This window comes from Hypanus sabinus, chromosome 9 (genome assembly GCF_030144855.1).
Source record: "Hypanus sabinus isolate sHypSab1 chromosome 9, sHypSab1.hap1, whole genome shotgun sequence".
Taxonomy (NCBI): domain Eukaryota; kingdom Metazoa; phylum Chordata; class Chondrichthyes; order Myliobatiformes; family Dasyatidae; genus Hypanus; species Hypanus sabinus.
Genome location: NC_082714.1, coordinates 153,537,710 through 153,558,797, shown reverse-complemented (window position 1 = coordinate 153,558,797; position 21,088 = coordinate 153,537,710). Strand labels below are relative to the sequence as shown.

Sequence of the window (21,088 nt, the reverse complement as noted above, 5' to 3'; positions counted from 1 at the left end):
TATGGTCTCGATTAACCTACCAACTGGAAGGTCTTTGGACTGTGGGAGGAAACTCACACTGTCACAGGGAGAATGTATGAAGTCCTTATAGGCAGTGATGGGTATTGAACTCAGGGAGCTGGTACAGTAAAACGTTGTGCTAACCACAAAACACCACCATGCTGCTCCATGTACTTGAAATTGTTAACGTGGGAAACATGAACAATGATGTCCCCGGGCTGTCCGTGACTTCTTTCCAAGTCTCGGTTTTAATTCCTAATTTCCGGCATCAGCAGATAGCCTTGGAGCTTCACTTTCCCCTCCTGTGAGGTCTCTAATCCCTGGAACATGGCCGGGTGTGAAGAAACCAAGCAAGATTTAACCAAAGCAATACTTGCCACTTACCAATCTGACAGGAAGGGACATCCAGAACTCCTCTCAACATGTCTCCAAGAGGACTGTTCTCAGTTAGACGCTATGAGTGAAGGGAGAAGAGTGAGAGTGAGGAAACTCTGAATTCTCGTGTTGAATCTGTGCTTGATTTACCAATTTCACAGCTTCAGAGCAGCCAATAAAATCTTTAAGAGGAGAAATAAGCTCTTCATTTAAAATATTCTTTTGAGCCCATCCAGTTCAAAGTTTCTTACCCATCTCTCTGGCACCAATGTACTTACGTTTATGATCTCTTCCACGTAATTAGCAGGGAACCAAAGCTGCCGTTTACCTCCATAGTCACCCTTCCACCTGGAAGATAAAGTGCGATTAAAATCCGCAGTGTGCCCTGGCTGCTCCCAGAGAGCCAAAGAGTTTATGGCACCACAGAGGCACCGTTGCTCCAGTGACCAGGGTTCAGTTCTCATCTCTGGTGCTGTTTCAGCGGAGTCTGCACACTCTCCCAGTGATCTGGGCGTGTTCTCCCAGTGCACTGGTTTCCTCCCAATGCTCCGGCTTCTGGGCTGGCAGGTTAATTGGCCATTGCAAATGTGTGGGTGAGTGATACCCCCATTCACCCAGGTCATGCCCTCTTCTCATTGCTACCATCAGGAACAAGGAACAGGAGCCTGAAGGCACACAGTCAACGAGTCAGAAACTGCTTCTTCCCCTCTGCCATCGGATTTCTGAATGGACGATGAACCCATGGACACTACCCCACTACTTTTTTAAAATTATTTTTACACTAATTACTTAATTGAACTATATATAAATATAACAGCCTGGTAAAGGTTTCACTGCTAACGCTGCAGGGTATTTCATGTAATGGTCTTTCTGTAGAAGCAGTGTTTGGGTTATGGCTAGAGATAAGAGGTGCTTCAGAATGTGAGCCGTCCGATCAGGAGAGAAGGCTTCGGGAGCAGGTTTTCTTCGTGCCAGTGTGAGCTTTTACCTTTTGTTCGGTGGGAGACGAGGCGAGAAAACACTGGAGATACCTGGTCGTAGGACTCAACCCGGTGGGGACCGTGACTCGATGAGCAAGGTGTGGGAGCCTGCTAACTCTTCTGCAGAGCACAACTCCAACCTGTGCACATTTAATATGGGCCCTTTTCGTTTTCTTTTCTTTACTAACCCTTTAGTTAAGTTAGTATTCCTAAATATACTTCCTTTAATTATAGGCAGCGTGCGGTCTGTCACTTCCTGGCAATGAGCTGTAACAGGGCAGCCAATCAAACAGCACTCACACAAACCGGGCTTCGGGTGGGAGTGGCATCCTAAACTGGAGTGCGTGTTCCCTAGACGTGAGCGGCTGGAGAACAGCGGGTCTTCCGGTGCCGTTGGGAGTCTGCCATCGAAGGCTAGCCAGCCGTTCCCAGAGGCGCCCGGGAAGAAAGTAATTCCCAGATTTCTTTTCCTCTATTATTATGCATTGCATTGTACTGCCGCCACAAAGCCAACAAATGTCATGACATTTGCTGGTGATGTTAACCTGCTTCTGGTTCTGGTAGACTGTGGAAGTTGATGGGAATAAAAAAAAAAGGTCAGGGTAGCTGTAGTGTAGAAGTTACCACATGACGTGTAGTCCATGAGAGACAAGGAGCCTGTTTCTCTGCTCTATCTCCCATCTCTAGTATTAGATTCAGTTTAGCACTGGAGGTGAAAGGTCAGAAGAATGGGGTGAACATTGTGACACTTTAGATCAGGGAGCCCACAGACCCCTTGCTTAATGGTATTGATCCATGGCATAAAAAAAGGTTTGGGAACCTCTTATTTAGATAATGTTTCTGAAGAAGTGGATGTTTCCTATAGTGGGGGAGCCAAGGACCAAGGGGCCCAGCCTCAGAGTACAACAACATCTCTTTAGAATGGAGATGAGGAGGAATTAAGGTGACAAATTTGTGGAATTCACTGCTGCAGACTAAGTGTGTAAAATGTAAGAGGGGACAATGTTGAAAAATAAATGTGCTAGGTTTTCTAAAATTGAATCCTTCTACCTTAGGCCATGAACTTATCAATCGCACCTCACAAGTAGATGGACAGGAGGAGTTTAGAGGGATTTGAGCCAAAGGTAGGCAACTGAGACTAGTTTGGGGCTAACACCATTGACAGCATGGGTGAGCTGGGTGATAGGGATTATTTCCATGCCTGTACCATAAGAGCATTGTGCTAACCACTACTTACTGTACCATACCATATTTAAAGGGAATCTGAGGGGGATCTTCTCCATGAAGGGGGATACTAGTAGATGCAGGTTCAATTACAACATTTGTCTGCATAGGTACATGTAGGGCTATGGCACAGGAGTAGACAGAAAAACAGGCTGGCACGGACTGGATGGGCCGAAGGGCCTCTTTCAGTGTTGTATGACTCTATAAAGAAAATCACTGTGACTAGAACAACACAATGTACTTGTCTGTTACGTTAGGCCCAATATGACCCAAAATCAAATGTACCATCAGCTATGCTCAGCACCCACTGCAAGCCCTGCACTGTTCAAGTCACAAGGGAGTCGGGTTCTGGGCAAAGACGAAGCCTTCTGTGTGAGCTTACCACCCGACGTCCTGCTTGTCGACGTTCTGTATAATGGCATTCTTGCAGAACGACAGCTCGTCTTCCCGCTGTGCCTTGTAGTCATACAATGCTTTCACCGTACACTGCAACAAACCAAAAACTACTCAGAGTCGAAGAGGGGGGGATTGACACTGTATGACACGCTCCAAAGCCGAAGAAAGTATGTTTGATCCCTCATTAAGAAACCAGCAGAGATGACCAATCTTGTAACAATTTAAAAAACTAATGAAACTAAAACTAGTGATATATAATAAAACAAGCTGTCTAAGAGTATTGAAACAGTCTTAAGGATTAAGTGACCTTAGCATATTTATGCGTACTTAAGTATTAAGCAATCTTAGCACACTTAAGTGTACTTAAGCATTAAGTGAATTTAAACATAATAAAGGAATTAACGTTCTTAGGTGTCAGCAGTCAACCAAAAGATTTCATTCCACTGGCCTACCCTCTCATCTAATCAGATTAAAATTGAACCAAGAAAAAGTGTGAACATGTAACTATAATTTTCACTTCTACCACACCCCAACCCACCTGACAGATTTCCCAAGATAAGCATGCAACACAAAATACAATACAGGCAGGCAGAAAATAGACACTTGGCTCCAACTGCATTGAGATATTGATGTTTGCAAGACACAATGAAAAGCTCCTGTTGAATGCTGCCTGACCTGAGGAGTTCCTCCAGCATTTTGGGTGTGTTACAGTGAAAAGCTAATCTTGCAAACTAATCATACAGATCAAGTTGCTGCACAGTGCATTGAGGTCACATACGATAAAGCAATAGCAATGCAGAATAAAGCGTAGATTGTGAAATCAAGCAGCTATCATATATGATTAAACACTTCTGTCACCTTCTTTGCTACCCGAAGAACATGTTCGTTTCTTTCACTTCTAAAATATTTGCTTCTCTTTCCAAAGATGAGTCATAGTCATACAAAACTACAGCACAGAAACAGACCCTTCAGCCCATCTAGCCCATTCTGAACCATTTAAACTGTCTAGTCCGATTGACCTGCACCCAGACCATAGCCCTCCCTTCCATGTACCTATCCAAACTTCTCTGAGATTGAGCTTGCATGCACTACTTGTGATGGCAGCTATTTCTACACTCTCACGACTCTCTGGGTGAGGAAGATTCTCCTCATGTTCCCCTTTAAACATTACACCTTTCGCCCTTAACCTCTAGTTGTAGTCTCAGTGGAAAAAGCCTGTTTGCATTTACCCTATCTTATACCCCTCATAATTTAGAATCCCTCTATCAATTCTCCACTCAGTCTTCTATGTTCCAAGGAATAGTCCAAACCTATTCAATCTTTCCATATAATTCAGGCCCTTCAGGCCCAGCAAAACCCTTGCAAAATTCCTCTGTACTATTTCAACCTAAATTATATCTCTCCTGTAGGTAGGTGGCCAAATCTCCACACAATACTCCAAATAAGGCCTTCACGACATCTACAACTTCAACATAATATCCCATCTCCTGTTCGCAATATCCTGATTTATGAAGGCTAATGTGCCAAAAGCTTTCATTATAGCCCTATCTACCTGTAACTCCCCCTTCAACAAATTATGGACCCATATTCCCAGAGCCTTTTGTTCAACTTTTGTACAAGACCTACCTGTACAAGGTCAGTGCAAGATGCTGCCTGACCTGTCTAGAAATTCCATGATTACTAATTTTTATTTCAGATTTCCCACATCTTCAGTTTTTTTTCCTCCTTAAAACAATGACTGATTGCAGACGCTGAAGATGCACTGGTACGGTACCACAGACTGAATGAGTACCAGCAGTGGAGATGATCAGGTCCACTTGTATCTACACTGGTACTGACTCTGCCTTCCTTTGAAGCACTACACTGAATATTCACGGTAAGGGGTGGTGAACCTTTCTGACAGCACGCGCCCAAGTTGGTGATAATTGCCAAAAAATCTCTTGGGTATAATATCATGATATAGTATGACCTGGCGTCCAGGCTGGAGTTGGTGCTGCCCCCCCACCCCACCCAGTGTTTGCTCTATGATGGCTTGAGTCTGAACTTTTTATTGCATGGCTGTATTTTACTGATATCTTTATGTGCCCGCTACCTTGTCTGTGCTATATGTGCTTTGTGCTGTGTGTGACGGTTGGTACTGTGTTTTGTACCTTGGCTCTGGAGTAACGCTGTTTTGTTTGGCTGCATTCATGAGTATTGATGTATGGTTGAATGACAATTAAACTTAAACTGAACTGAAGTGAATCGAATACTATCCAAACACTGCTATGTACAGTGAGGATTTCAAAATCCACTGTCACCTGTTCTTGTTGGCGCCAAGCTGGCATGAGACATTTCCCGCGAAAACATCTCACTGCTCTCGTGCTGTAAAGGAAATCGTTCACTGCTTCATTTGGCAATAAAGATAATCACTGTGTATCTTTTTACTATGGGAGGAGTTTGAAGAATCAGGGAGCGGCACTGCATGTTGCCAAATCTTTGCATGTGCCTTAAGTTTGTCAGCCCTGCGTATTGCCTGAATTTCCTCACACCCGCTTTGTTCAATATGAAGCATCCAAAGGGAGAAGCTGTCTATGTACGTGATACTCCAGTGCTTGAGGGAAAAAGCAGCACATTATTTCCTGATATGGGGTCTCGGAGGTGTGAGTGAAGGGAAGAGTACTGTGTCAATAGCCAGCTCGTTAATATTACTGTCGATGTGGGTGTTGCTGAAGTGGCTGACACGGATATAGTTAAAATGGTTTAAAGAATTTTGGGTGGGTTCATGGATGCAAAAGGTTTAGTGCGATATTGACCAAACACCAGCAAAGGGGATTAACTCAGATAAGTAAGTTGATCAGCACAGATACGTAAGGCTGAAGGGAGCACAAGAGATTCTGCAGATGCTGGAAATCCTGAGCAACACACACGACGCTGGAGGAACTGAGTAGGACAGGCAGTATCTATGGAAGGAAATAAACAGTCAACGTTTCAGGCCAAGACCTTGAAGTCCTGATGAAGGATCTCAGCCCAAAATGTTGACTTTTTATTTCCCTCCATAGATATTGCCTGACTTGGTGAGTTCCTCCGGCATGTGTTAAGCTGAAGGACCTGTTTCGGTGCTGTGCAACTCTCTGACCCAACTCCCAGCATATGGCACCCTCACCCACACCTCCAATGAATTAGAGAAACAAGCTGCTTGGCCCATCAGACTTGTGCGGGTGCTGTGGCTTCACAAGAAACTCCTTCCATTCCCGTTAAACTAGACCCTAACTGCATACGAGTCTATTGCTCCCTCTAATGTTTGCACCAATCTCTTTAAGGCTCTATGCTACTTATTCAGTGACCACATTCCAACCAAAGTCCTGCCACACCTTTTAAAATGCAGCCTATCAAGACCTCAGCGTTTGATCTTACAAGGCTGACCGATGCAGACAGTAGATGTTACCCGACCACAGTACATGTCAATTGAGGGAAAGAGGCTTCTACACACGTGGGAGCAGAGGGCAAGGCAAGATCCACTGGGTAAATCCTGACCTTAAACGTTGGCATCTGATTGGCTTCCACATAGAACCCCGACTGTCGTCCTTCATAGAGAGCACCGTAGTCTGGTTCCTGTGGAAGGGAGAAAATGCGTTAAACCCATTCACCTTGCACTCTGTTACAAAACACCAAGTGGCCCTTGGTCTCAGCCTACTCACACCTTATCCAGATTCAGGGCAGTCGGGTGGGCTGGCCTTCTGTGAAATGAGCTCTTCGAGACTGTGTGGGGCGCCAGAGAGCTTTGGACGCTGAGGTTTTTAAAGCATCCGAATTGGTTAATTGTTGTTTCATTCATGAGAGTCATTAATTGTTTAGAGCTCCTTCTGTTTTCCTCAAGCAACCTGCTATCTGTAATGTGGTCTCCTGGTGTTTTCTGCTTAAGCTTGTTAAGTTTATTTTGATACACTCAGGGATTCCATGTCATTTGCATTATTTAAGTGGATGCCATATTAGTGCCAACCGCAGGGTCTTAGTTTTGAGAATGCTACGTCTCACGGTGTTGCTCAGCCGAGCCACCAACGTTCCGTTAGAATTATTATGAATATGCTCTTATCGCTGTCTCCACACCAGTGTGTTTCCTCTGCACTTGGGTTCCGATATTACCAGCACACGTCGTGATACTCTGCACCCGAGAGTCATCCCGTGACACAGAGGGAGCTCAAAGCCACAAGTAGACCTCACCCACCACGTGCGAAAGTCTGTTCCCTAGAACCTCAGGGGTGGACAGCAGATGCAGATATGGACGTCTTGCCCATGTCCCAAGAAATAAGTTCAATTTCCCACTTCAGGCAGAGACCAACAACTAAAAGCATCGACCGAGGGCTCTGGAGGCTAAATGCCAACAAATTACGAAACGCTTCCAAACAAATGCTCAAGTAAAACCATCCACATGATTCACTCTTGGGTTACATAACACGAGAATTAAATTCCAGGTATTCATCTACAAGTGGATATTTCTTGCTGTCAGTGAGCTGCCACCATGGAGACAGTTGAGTCATCATTAGCAACACAAAGCAGGTTTATCAGACAACAGTCTCTCACACATCCTGGACTTTGTACTCTTGTTGGCCAAAGTTTAAGAAGAACCTCCGACTAGTGCAAAGAGTTTCCATCCTGAGAACACACCACAACACTGAGCATATTTACAAAGAGCGCCGCTACAAGAAAGTGGCATCCATCATCAAACACACTCCCCACCACCTCTCTTTGTTCAACGATCAACGGACAGGAGGTGCAGAAGCCTTAGGCCCAACACCACCAGGTTCGAGAACAGTTCTTACCCTCCCACCACCAGGCTCCTGAACTGACACAGATAACTTCACTCACCACAACTCTGAATCGATTCTACAACCTACAGACTCACTTTAGCACTTCTTGTTTGCCCAATTTGGGCTCTTCTGCACATTTGTTGCTTGTCAGTCTTTGTGTATATATATTTTTTTCAAATTCTATTGTATTTATTTAATTTTCCTGGAAATGTCTGCAAGAAAATAGATCCCAAGGTAGTATCTGGGTACATACAGGTGGCCCCCGTCTTTCGAACGTCTGCTTTACGACAGCTCGTTCTTAAGAGGATTTTCGCTTTTATGAAAAAAAGATGACTGCTTTATACACATGTTTACCCCGAGAAAGACTACCATGACCGTGAAGCCGTGTGCGGGCAGTTGTTTGCACATGCGTGTACGTACCGATTTTTTTCAACAAATCGACTTTGGCTCGTTGTCTTCCCGATTGTGATAAGTGAAACTACACCATACATAGAATATTTCTACTTTATTTATTATATCATTCCTGCTTTTACTGTACGTTAGTGTTATTTTAGGTTTTATGTGTTATTTGCTTTGATTTGGTAGGTTATTTTTGGGTCTGGGAACACTCAAAAATTTTTCCCATATAAATTAATGGTAATTGCTTCTTCGCTTTACGACATTTCGGCTTACAAACTGTTTCACAGAAATGCTCTGCCTTCGGATAGCGGGGGAAACCTGTATACATACTCTGATGATAAACTTACTTTGAGCTTTGAAGAGGGAGCTACAACGCGGGAGTTGTTGCTGCAGATGGCGGCGGGCCAGCTGCACTTACCGCTGTGCCGATTTTTTCCAAGGCTTCCTCGTTTATTGGGTAGCGGAGTTTCATCTTCCTATACAATGGGTGTTTCTCATAGTAGCTGACCAAGTCAACAAGGCTTTCAAACTCTGAGCTTCCCAGGCTGACCATCTGCCCTTCCTGATGCACACGACAATGCTTAATCTTTCCTTCCGCTCTGAGTGAGAAAAGTAGTACAGGAATTAGTAGGTAACATCGCAGTTGAGTGGACTACCTCTGATTCAGGAAGCTACAGTCCCATGCTAGAAACCTCCTAGCAACGTCCAAGCTAAAGAGTGCCATCTGTTAGATGCACCACTGAAAACACTTGTAAAGATCTGAAAGCACTGGGCATCAAGGTAGCATAGCGGTTAACACGATGCTATTACAGTGTGGGGCAACGGAGTTCAGAGTTCAATAATGGCGTCATCTGTAAGGTGTCTGTGGGTCCTCCCCGTGGAACGGGGCCCTTTCCCCCGGGTGCTTCAATTTCATTCACGGTCTAAAGATGTACCGGTTAGGTTAACTGGTCCACAGGTTAGGGTTAAATTGGAGTTGTCGGGTGTTGCTGGGGCAGCGCGGTATTGCCAAAGGAAATAAGGCATCCTATCAAGAAGCAACACACACAAAATGCTGGAGGAACTCAGCAGGTCAGGCAGCGTCTATGGAAATGAATAGACAGTCAATGTTTTGGGCCGAGACCCTTCTTCAGGACTGAGAAGGAAGGGGGAAAATGCCAGAATAAAAGAAGTTTGGGGGGGGGGGGGGAGGAGGGGAAGGAGGCTAGTTGTAAAGTGATACAGTAGGTGAAGCCAGGTGGGTGGGAATGGTCAAGGGCTGGATAAGGAGGAATCTGATAGGAGTGTGGAGTATAGCAGAAAGGGAAGGAGGAGGGGACCCAGGGGTAAGTAATGTGCAGGTGAGAAGAGGTAAAAGTGTTTGGAATATGGTGGGCGGGAGAGGGAATTTGTTTACCGGAAGGAGAAATCGACATTCATGCCGTTAGACAGACTGCCGTTAGAGTCAGACAGAATACATGTTCCTCCATCCTGAGGGTGGCCTCATCTTGGCAATAGATTTAAATATTTGTTAAAGGTTGTGAACTTTTGGGGTGGATGAAAGGGGGAGTTAATCAAGCAGACTTAATCCTCTAGAGGAGGGGTTCCCAACCCTTTTTATGCCATGGATCCATACAATTAACCGAGGGCTCTGTGGACCCCAGGTTGGGAACCCCTGCCCTAGACAAGAGTTGAGATTCTTGAGTATTGTTGGAGCTGAGCCCCTGCAGCCAAGTGAACAGTAATGATTGAAGGGCAAGAACGTCTTCACACTTACCGGAACGAGATAGCATAGGAGGAGGGCTCACTCCTTTTCCGAACTAGGAAGGCACCATCTCGAGGTACCCTCACCAGCATGTGCTCGGCCTGGGTTCGTGTGAGGTTGGCATGGTACCATCTGAGCGACAAAGGGAAAAGAGAGCGCATCACAAAAGCTGCCAAGAACTGCGTTGTTAAGTGTTTTAACTTACTCTAGCTCTGTATGAACAGTATGTACAGCAAGCTTTTCACTGTACAGTCAAGTTCGCGAGTTCCGCATGCGCGAATCGGGAAAACCCAGAAGTGCTCTTCCAGCACTTGTTGTTTGAGCACATACAGACATTTTACAGACGTACGACATCCAGCAAATGTTTCACTGTAAAATATTTACCCAATTCCCTTTTGCATTTGTTGTAGAAAAGCAAGAGCTTGAAGTACAACTATTTGATTCCCCGAAAGAAGTGTCACAAGTAGACAGGCTGGTGAGGTAAGAACATAAGGAATAGGAAACTGGAGTCGGCCATCTGGCCATTGAGCCTGCTCCAGCATTCAATAAGATCATGGCTGATCTGGTCATGGACTCATCTCCACCAAGCTGGCTTTTCCCCATAACCTTTAGTTCTCCTACTATGCAAAAATCTATCCAACCTTGTCTTAAGCTTTTAGCACATTGGCCTTATCAGTCGCCGCACTGAATTTAGAAGTTGGGATGCTAAGTTCCCTTCTCTGAGGATTGTCACTTTGTCATGGTGGAGAGGTTTGTGAGTTCCTGAGATCCCAAAAAAATGATGCTACTCGGAGCTCTGCTCCTGGTAGGGTCACTCACAGCAGTAAGGTCAGGGGGGAGGCTCCAGACGAAGAGAAATCCAACCAAAATCTCAACGGTGGAGCTGGCAGAAGATGATGACGCGTCATGGCAGCAATGAAGGGTCCCCAGACTTGCATTCCACGCCACTGGACCCCGACCCCCGGTCTGCCAAGGGTCATGTGGTGGCTGCCTGTGTGCCAACCTCCCCGAGTTAAACAACGTTGTCCATTAAGGGAATCCGCCCCAACATCGCAAATTATGTGTCTCCACAGCCACCTGAGGAATCATCTTGGGGGAACATCACTCGACTCAAGTGGTTGCACCACTGTTCCTGCCTTGTTACGATGTGTGAGCTGTTAGTGAGACCACATTTTGAACAGCGTGCTCAACTTTGGTCACCCTGCCACAGGAAAGATACTATTAAACTGGAAACAATGCAGAGGAGAATTACGAGGAAGTTGCTGGGACTTGAGTTATGAAGAGAAGTTGAGCAGGTTGGGATTTTTTCTGTCAGAAAATGAAGGATGACCTTATATAAGTGTATAAAATCATTCAATCTTTTATACATAATTTCATACACCTCTATAAGATCACCACTCATTCCACTGTGTTTTGGTTGGGGAATCAAGATCCACAGATGATTCCAAGGGTTGTGGAATCAAGACCTGGAAGATATTCGCTTAAGGTGAGAAGAGACAGATTTAATGGGAACCTGAGGGGCATTTGTTTTTTTTAATGAGGAAGTGGTCAATGTATGGAATTAGCTGTCAAAGGAAGTAGTTAAGGCAGGTAGATTAACAACATTTGGACATTGGGACAAATTTCTACAGATGTTTTGTGGAGATCATTCTAACTGGCTGTATCTCCGTTTGGTACTGGGGGTGGGGGGGGGGGGTTTACTGCGCAGGATTGAAATAAGCTGCAGAGACTTGTAAATTTAGTCAGCTCCATCACGGTACTAGCCTTTATACTATTCAGGACATCTTCATGAAGTGATACCTCAAAAAGGTGGCATCCATCATTAAGGACCCCCATCACCCAGGTCATGCCTTGTTCTCATTGCTACCATCAGGAAGGAGGTACAGACACCTCCTGGTTACTAACCCTCATGCCAGAGGATGCAGATGCTGGCAAGATGGACAGCCTTCCAGATGTGCATCAGATGCCACTGTCTGGTCACCTGGCCTGGTGGAACACTTCCGCAGAAACACTACTGCCCTTCCCAGGACTACTGCCCCCCTGCTCTTTCTCTGCATTTCTCCCATGTCCCCCCACCCCCACCACTTCATGAACAAGTTCAAGTTGAATTGTCATTCAGCCATACACGATTACAGCCAAATGAAACCATGTTACTCCAGGGCCAAGGTACAAAACACAGTACCAACCGTCATACAGAGAACAAGGCACATTTAAATGAGCAAGCACATATAAATAAAATAGTAGTCACACAAAATAAAGACAGGTGTCCCCCGTTTTTCGAACGTTCGCTTTACGACAACTCGCTGTTATGAAAGATCTACATTAGTACCTGTTTTCGCTAACCAAAGAAGATTTTCACTTTTACGAGAAAAGCCCGCTTTATACTTGTGTTTATCCCGAGAAAGACAATGACCGTGAAGCCTTGTGCGTGCAGTTGTTTGCACATGCGTGTACATGGGTATGTGTGCACGTGCATAGGCATGTACGTGCCGATTTTTTTTTCCTCCAAATCGATTTTGGCTCGCTGTCTTCCCGAGTTTGATAAGTGAAACTACACCGTACATACAATATTTCTACTTTATATAGGGTGTATATTTATCATATCATTCCTGCTTCTACTATATGTTTGAGTTATTTTAAGTTTTATGTGTTATTTGGTATGATTTTGTAGGTTTTTTTTGGGTCTGGGAACACTCAAAAATTTTCCCCATATAAATTAATGGCAATTGCTTCTTCACTTTACGACGCTTCGACTTACAAACAGTTTCGTAGGAACGCTCTACCTTTGGATAGCGGGGACACCTGTATAGCCCAAGTCCCTGATTCCATGAGAGTTGCAGTTGTCTGCAGTTGAACACGATACAGCTTGTCTTCTGCCAAGCGAACACTAGGGGGCAGCACCAACTTCAGCATGGATACGCCACAGGGTAACAAGTTGTTCCTCCTGCCAATCCTGGCCCTTAGGTCAAAATCTGCTCCCTCCTCTCTATTCTCTACCTCCCACCCACAAGAACTGTTGGCCTGGTGATTGCGTTCATCGCGGTCCCCGAGTTTGAAGAAGCTTCCTGGCCGACATTTGTCACACAACAACTGTACCAGCAGATGGAGCTTACCAGAAGGTGGGGAGGAGAGATTCTGGATGCCTGCCCTTGTACCACGACACCGTTGTGAAGCTCCATCACAGAGCGCACAGCTGTAGCAGCAAGAAGTACTCGCTGCGAGGGGTGTTGAAGTTCAGGTTCAAGTTTAATAGTCATTTCAACTGCATACATGTACATAGCCAAACGAAACAAAGTTCCTCCAGACCAAGATGCCCAACGCAGAATGTATAACTCACACACAACCCAAAGTATATATTAATAATATTATCAGAAATAAATTAACAAATAATAAGGTGCATTTACATCACAAGTTAAAAAGTAAACAGTATAATGCTACTGGTGCTTCATATGTAATGAGACCTGGGTGGTGGCAGAGTTCAGTAGTCTCACAGCCTGGGGGTAGAAGCTGTTTCCCATCCCAACAGTTCTTGTCTCGATGCTATGGTACCTCCTGCCTGATGGTAGGGGGTCAAAGAGATTGTTGGATGGATGGGAGGGATAATTGATAATGCTAAGGGCCCTGTGCTTCTGATAGATATATTTGATGGGTGCTAGAGAGCCTACGATGGTACTCTCAGCGCTCCTCACTATTCTTTTAAGGAAGCGATCTGGACCAGCAGTACAACCTCCTGGGATGCTCCGGACCCAGACAGCATCTCCTGGTGGAAGGAAGCAAGGATTACCTCTGAAAGAAAACACCTCAGAAAAGAGAAAACTGCTGAGTCACAGCATAGGCCGTCTTCCAAGGCAGACTGCAAAAGACAAACAGGACCTCTGTGCTCATAAAGCAACGTGAGGCAAACACAGCTCAGGACTCAAGGACCTGAGTTCAAATGAAACGTTGAATAGGTTAGGACTTCATTCCCTGGAGAACGAGGGGAGATTTGATAGAGGTATTCAAAATTATGTCGGGGAGAGATAGGGTAAATGCAAGCAGGCTAGAATTAGAAGTCATGGGTTATGGGTGAAAGGTGAAATATTTAAGGGGAACTTCTTCATTCAAAGTGCTGCCAATGAAAACGGTGGATATGGGTTTGATTTCACCATTTTAAGAGAAGTTTGATAACTGTATGGATAGGGAGGGTTACGGAGGGCTGTTGTCTGGGTGCAGTTTGATGGAAGTGGGCAGTATAATAGTTTGGCAAGGACTAGATGGGCTGAAGGGCCTGCTTCTGTGCTGTAATGCTCTATAACTCTGTAAATGCCCGTCAGCAAGGCTCTCTCTTATTATTCCTTTGGAGATTAGTTAGTTTCAATGTGCACTTAACAAATAAGATACATCAGACTGCTGAAAATTGATTGTAGCTCAGTGTTTAACACAATCATACCCTCGGTTCTAATCAACAAGTTCCAAAACTTGGGCCTCTTTACCTCCCCCTCCAACTGCATTTTTGACTTCCTCACCGGCAGATGCGAGTCTGTGCAGATTGGGAATAACATCTCCTCCTCACTAACAATCAACACTGGCACACCTCAGGGATGTGTGCTTGGTCCAGTGCTCTGTTCTCTCTACGCCCATGCCTGTGTGTCCAGGCACAGCTCAAACACTAAATTTGCTGATGTCACATCCATTGTCGGCAGAATTTCAGATGGTGACAAGGAGGCGTACAGGAGTGAGACAGATCAGCTGGTTGAGTGGTGCCGCAACCACCACCTCACCCGCCACAGCAGTTAAGACCAAGGAACTGATTGTGGACTTTAGGAAGGGAAGTCAAAGGAACACACACCAGTTCACATCGAGGGATCAGAAGTGGAAAGAGTGAGCAGTTTCAAGCTCCTGGGTGTTAACATCTCAGAGGATCTAACCTGGGCCCAACATATTGATGCCATTACAAAGGAGGCATGACGTGTCTATATTTCATTAGGAGATTTGGTGTGTCACCAATGACACTAGCAAATTTCTACTGATGTACTGTGGAAAGCGTCCGAAAGTTGTAAATTCAGTCAGCTCCATCATCAGCACTACCTCCCCAGCATCGCGGGCATCTTCAAAAAGTGATGCCTCTAAAAGGCAGCATCCGTCATTAAGGACCCCCATCACCCAGGACATGCCCTCTTCTCATTGCTACCTTGAAGGAGGAGGGACAGGAGCCTGAAGACACACACTTAATGATTCAGGAACAGCTTCTTTCCCTTTGCCATCAGGTTTATGAATGGCCAAGGAACCCGTGAACACTACTTCATATTTTCCCCCTTTCCTTTTTGCATCACTTGTTTATTAATATCTACTCATTGTAATACATAGTCTTTTTTATTATTATGTACTGCACTGTACTGCTGCCACAAAACAGATTTCATGACATATGCCAGTGATGTTAAACCAGATTCAGATCAAGTCAAGTCCGTACTTACTCTTTGCTTTCGTGGGCATTGGTCTGGGGTACTGGCTCGGTCAGACGCATTTCAAACTCGTTACAGCGAAGCGGCTGTTTCTGGTAGTGTGAAATCAAGGCGTACAGGCTGTCGAACACCAGGTTGTCCGTCAGGTAGAACTTGGGGCTGCCTGCCTCTTGTCGGGAATGAATCCGGCAGTGCTGCACCTTTCCAAAGCGCCTGGCGGAGAAGACAGAACTTTTGTTTCGATTTCCGAGAAATAACCAGTGAAGCTCACTAGTGAAATAAACCTCCAAGATAAATAGCAGAACTGGTACCTTATTCCATACCCGCAGATGTAACACTATTCTGCATTCTGTTACTGTTTTTACCCGGCATGAGGTCAATGCATTACGTAATGACGTGATCTGTATGAATAGTTATGCAAAACAAAGATTTTCACTGTACCTTTGAAAGTGTGACAATAATAAACCAATTTCAAACTATTTGCTCTGTCTACTGATCAAATTATTCTTTAGTGTTCATCTACTGCCTCTAAGTCACGGGGTTCCAAACCCTTTTATTCCATGGGCCAATACTGCGAACCCCAGATTGGGAAGCTCTGCCTCTAAACCATCTTTGGCACATAGTCCTTAGCAACTTTCTCTAATACCACACTCCCTTATCTTCTCATTTATTTTTCCATCTCATCTACCATATTGTCATTGCAGCTTCTCATCGGTCTCTTTCTCTCATGTACATTTAGAACCTCTCATCTCCTCCTCATACGTTCTATTTTCACCTAAAGCACAACTACCCGTGTACCTTCCCACACAGCACCATGTCACCATCTCAAACATGAAGATGGAAAAAAGCAAGAAGAGCTTTATCTGTCGCAAACAAGAGAAAATCTGCGCTTGCTGGAAATCTGAGCAACACACACACACAAAAGGCTAGATGAACTCAGCGGGCCAGGCAGCATCTATGGAAAAGAGGACCGTCAATATTTCGGGCTGAAAACTTCCAGCAGGACTGGAGAAAAAAAGCTGAGGAGTGGATTTAAATGGTGCGGCGGGGGGGAGGGGGGTGTAGAGAGAAACACCAGGTGACAGGTGAAACCTAGAGGGGGAGGGATGAACTAAAGAGCTGGGAAGAGACAGAAGGCCATGGAAGAAAGAAAAGGTGGGGGAGGAGCATCAGAGGGAGGTCATGGGTGGGCAAAGAGATAAGGTGAGGGAGGGAAAAGGGGAAGAAGAGGAGCTTGCTATATGGGCACAGCTGGCTCTCCATATCGTGCTGCCCTAGCCCGCATTTCTAGACAGCTAGAATGCAAGTTCCATCATCAACCCTGACCAACGGAGACCTCAGCGTGGACAGGTTAAGACACTTACCCCTGGAGCACAGGAGTCTGAGAGATGACCTTACAGATCTTTATAAAATCAAGAACTGCATAAATAGGGTAGGTAGGGGTCTTCTTCCTGGGGTAGAGGAGTCCAAAACTAGAGGGCTTAGGCTAAAGAGAAAGGGGAAAGATTTAAAAGGGACCTGACGTAACTTTTACAACACAGAGGAAAGTAGGTTTAAGGATCAAGCTGCCAGAGATGTAGGAGAGGGCTGGCGGACCTGTTTCCCCGCTGTGTATAATGCCATGATCCTACCTATGATTCTACCGCATAGCATTTTATTTCTACAAGGTAATTCTGATAGCTTTATCACAGGCTCAAATCACCCACACCACTGAGGACATATTCAACAGAAGGTATAATCCATCATTAAGAACCCTCACCACCCCGAGCATGCCCTCTTCTCATTACCACCATCAGGGGAGAAAACCCACACTCAATGTTTCAGGAACAGCTTCATCTCAGCCGGCACTGGGTTTCTGAGTGGGCCACGAACACCACCTCACTATTCCCCTTTCATTGATTCCTTCATTTCTTTATTGTAACTTGTAGTACTTCTTTCACCCTGTCTTGCCACAAAACAACAAATTCTGTGGTCACAAAGTTAACAAATTTCATGCCATATGCCAGTGATATAAAACCTGATTCTGACTTGTCAGTGATCTAAATGTGCATAAAACAGCATGGTTGTAAATAAAAGTTCCAGTCCCCCTTCCCCCCCGGCAGTTAATCTGGTCAACCATTCTAGTTGAATGAACCCATTCTCCTCCATCTATTAAACCATCACTACACTGCACTTCAAACCACTTTCTATAATGCTGTTCACATTGTAAATACATGCAGGCATCTGTAACTTTATTTTATATAAATCTTTATAATTGTTGAGTGTTGTTGATTTTTGTTCCAAGTCACGCCAACACAACAAATTACTAATAAATGTAAATGTATACGGCAAAAAAAAGTAGCTCCTTGATACAGATCTGATTCTGAAGCCGTGTTCCTGTGACACTGCAGGAAGTAAGGTTGAATTGAATTGACTTTATTACTCACATCCTTCATATACATGAGGAGTATAAATCTTTATGTTGTCTCCGTCTAAATGTGCAGTTTATAGTAACTTATAGTAAATAGTATGTATAACAGGACAGTCAATAATGACATAGAAATACAATCGTGCCAACGTGAATTAATCAGTCTGATGGTCTGGTGGAAGAAGCTGTCCCGGAGCCTGTCAGTCCTGGCTTTTATGCTGTGGTACTGTTTCCCAGATGGTAGCAGCTGGAACAGTTAGTGGTTGGGGTGACTCGGGTCCCCGATGATCCTTCAAGCCCTTTTTACACACCTGTCTTGGTATGTGCCCTTAACAGTGGGAAGTTCACATCTACAAATGTGCTGGGCTGTCTGCACCACTCTCTGCAGAGTCCTGCGATTGAGGGAAGTACAGTTCCCATACCAGGCTGTGATGCAGCCAGTCAGGATGCTATTTATTGTGCCGCTATAGAAAGTTCTTGGGATTTGGGGGCCCAGACCAAACTCTGGTAGTGCACCTCTGCAGCTGTATAAGTATTTGTGTTTATAATATTGCACTCGACTTTAGACTTTAAACAATTTCTGGAAAACCTTGGTCCTCTAAGCTCCAAGGCCATTATCACACTCATGGACATTTTATCTCAACCTACCCGAACGAGAGGGTATAGTCTCCCACAAACGTCTCGCTCTCACGCACAAGGAAGGAGCCATTGGGCGCTCCGGTCTCTTGGCAGTAATCTGTGAGTAGCCGTTCCGCAATCTGTCGGCCGTCACGCCCGGCGCCGAGCTTCCCGTGGAACCACTTTTCCGTCACGTGAAGGTCCGTGCCGATGCTGGGCTAGAAAGTTGTCTGGGCATTAGAACTGTGCGGGGTACAAACCAATGGACAGGACTTGCGCTATAAACCCACTCAACCCCTCTCCCACTGCCATGCATTTCCTCCCCTACCCCTGGTGTAATCAGGGTGCGAGAGTTGGAGGAGAAAGCAAAGGTGTGGGAATTTGGAAAGAAGTCCACAATACTTTGACCTTGCAGATACATTTTAAAGTACTCATCTAGCATGATAAATCTGATTTTCAGCAGCTACCCTGCAGATGAGAGTTCCAGTTGAAAGCTTAGCACTAGGCAGCAATCTACTTGAAACAGAAGGCTCATTTGATTTACCTTATCAGCTTTAGTGCAAGGTGTTCTGAACCTTGTGCCTGATTCAAGCACTTGCAGGAACCTGATAACACCTGCCATGACTTGTGAACACAGGCCATTCTGCTGCAAGAATACCCAGCACTTTGTATGCAAATCCCCTAGTGCAGAAAGAATGAGTGGAGATTTGATACAGAATTATGAGGGGTAAATGCAAGCAGGTATTTCCACTGAAGTTCGCTGAGACGAGAACTAGAGATCGTGGGTTAAGGGTGAAAGGTGAAATGCTTAAGGGGGACATGAAGGGGAGCTTCTTCACTCAGAGGGTGGTGAGAGTGTGGGACGAGCAGCTGGCACAATTTGGTGGATGTAGGTTTGATTTCAACACTTATGAGCAGTTTGGATAGGTATGTGGATGGGAGGGGTATGGAAGGTTATGGTCCAGCAGTGGAACTGAACCCAGGTCACTGATGCTGTAATAGTGTTACGTTAACTACTCCGCTATTTTACCACCCTTGTGTACCTCTGGATTACTGATGCAATGATACCCCCTTAGATTACAGCTTCTACTAGGTTTCCATGCCCAAGAGAAGTTACCTTACCTCTCTCTGTTCTTCCTCATCTTCGTTGGTCTGATTTAACGTAGTCTCCTCCGAATAATAAACCTTGTTGCTTGTGAGGACGAAGAAATGTGGGTTCCATTCCTGGGAAAACCACGGGTAAACACACAGATTACAGAACAGCAAGCACAGAGCATTATCAGCTGGCTGTACAAAAATTCAAGGAGATGTTACTCTGTTACCTCTGCAGAAACTAGACTTCAAGGTCTAACCATATAACCATATAACAATCACAGCACGGAAACAGGCCATCTCGGCCCTTCTAGTCCGTGCTGAATGCTTACTCTCACCTAGTCCCACTGACCCGCACTCAGCCCATAACCCTCCATTCCTTTCCTGTCCATATTTCTATCTAATTTTACTTTAAATGACAATACCAAACCTGCCTCTACCACTTCTACTGGAAGCTCATTCCACACAGCTACCACTCTCTGAGTAAAGAAATTCCCCCTCGTGTTACCCTTAAACTTTTGCCCCCTAACTCTCAACTCATGTCCTCTCGTTTGAATCTCCCCTACCCTCAATGGAAAAAGCCTATCCACGTCAACTCTATCTATCCCCCCTCATAATTTTAAATACCTCTATCGTCCCCCCTCAACCTTCTATGCTCCAAAGAATAAAGACCTAACTTGTTCAACCTTTCCCTGTAACTTAGATGCTGAAACCCAGGTAACATTCTGGTAAATCTCTGTACTCTCTCTATTTTGTTGACATCTTTCCTATAATTCAGTGACCAGAACCGTACACATTCGGCCTTAACAATGCCTTGTACAATTTAATTGTATAATGTTTAATTCCTGTTCTATACTGGCAAGGGGAATGAACGACGTACAAGATGGAGTAAGTCCCAATCAGAAGCAAATGAAGCCCTTCAAAATAAACCCTAACACCAGGCTCTCCAACAATCCTGCTCTCCCTCAGCACTAAACGTGGTAGCTGCAGAGAGGGTGCAGCGGAGATTTACCAGGATGCTGTCTTGACGAGGAGGCATGTCTAATGAGGACAGGTTGAGCAAACTCGGGCTTTTCTCTTTGGAGCAAAAGAAGATGAGAGTTAATAGATCGAGGTGTACGAGATGATAAGAGGCATAGATTGAGTGGACAGAGACTTTTTCTTGGGGTGGAAGTGACTAATACAAGGGGTCATAATTTCAAGGTGATTGGAGGAAAGCATAGTGGGGATGTCAGAGGTAAATTCTTTACACAGAGAGTCGTCTATGTGTGGACCATATTGCCGGGGTGGTGGCAGAGGTAGATACATTATGGACATTTAAAAAACTCAAAGAAAGGCACAAGGATGATAGAAAAATGGAGGGCTACGTGGGGAGGGAAAGGATAGATTTGATCTGAGAGTAGGTTAAAAGGTTGGCATAACACTGTGGGCTAAAGGGCCTATACTATGCTGCACTGTTCTACGTTCTACACTGCAGTCTCAGTCCAGATTTCTGTACTCACATCTCTGATGTGGGAAATGAGCCACTATACTCTGGCTCAAAGTGCACCTTGGTAGGCTCCTTTCAAATGGGAAGGTGGACTTGGTCTGAATTCTGAAGGAAGATTACAGGCCTTTCTCAG

At 45.0% G+C, this 21,088-nt stretch overlaps 1 protein-coding gene across 3 annotated transcripts in view; it reads right to left on the bottom strand.

Annotated features, from left to right (window-relative positions):
- plcg1 (phospholipase C, gamma 1) overlaps nucleotides 1–21,088 on the bottom strand; it is a 193,499-nt gene that overhangs the window by 30,388 nt on the left and 142,023 nt on the right. For all 3 annotated transcript variants that reach the window (XM_059980817.1, XM_059980816.1, XM_059980818.1), the window contains 9 exons: nucleotides 19,497–19,598; nucleotides 18,405–18,592; nucleotides 15,362–15,562; nucleotides 9,921–10,040; nucleotides 8,583–8,763; nucleotides 6,492–6,569; nucleotides 2,962–3,065; nucleotides 654–723; nucleotides 385–454 (listed from right to left, as the gene is read on the bottom strand). In XM_059980817.1, coding sequence (XP_059836800.1) covers nucleotides 385–454; nucleotides 654–723; nucleotides 2,962–3,065; nucleotides 6,492–6,569; nucleotides 8,583–8,763; nucleotides 9,921–10,040; nucleotides 15,362–15,562; nucleotides 18,405–18,592; nucleotides 19,497–19,598 — 1,114 coding nt within the window. The remainder of the gene's footprint in view (nucleotides 1–384; nucleotides 455–653; nucleotides 724–2,961; nucleotides 3,066–6,491; nucleotides 6,570–8,582; nucleotides 8,764–9,920; nucleotides 10,041–15,361; nucleotides 15,563–18,404; nucleotides 18,593–19,496; nucleotides 19,599–21,088) is intronic.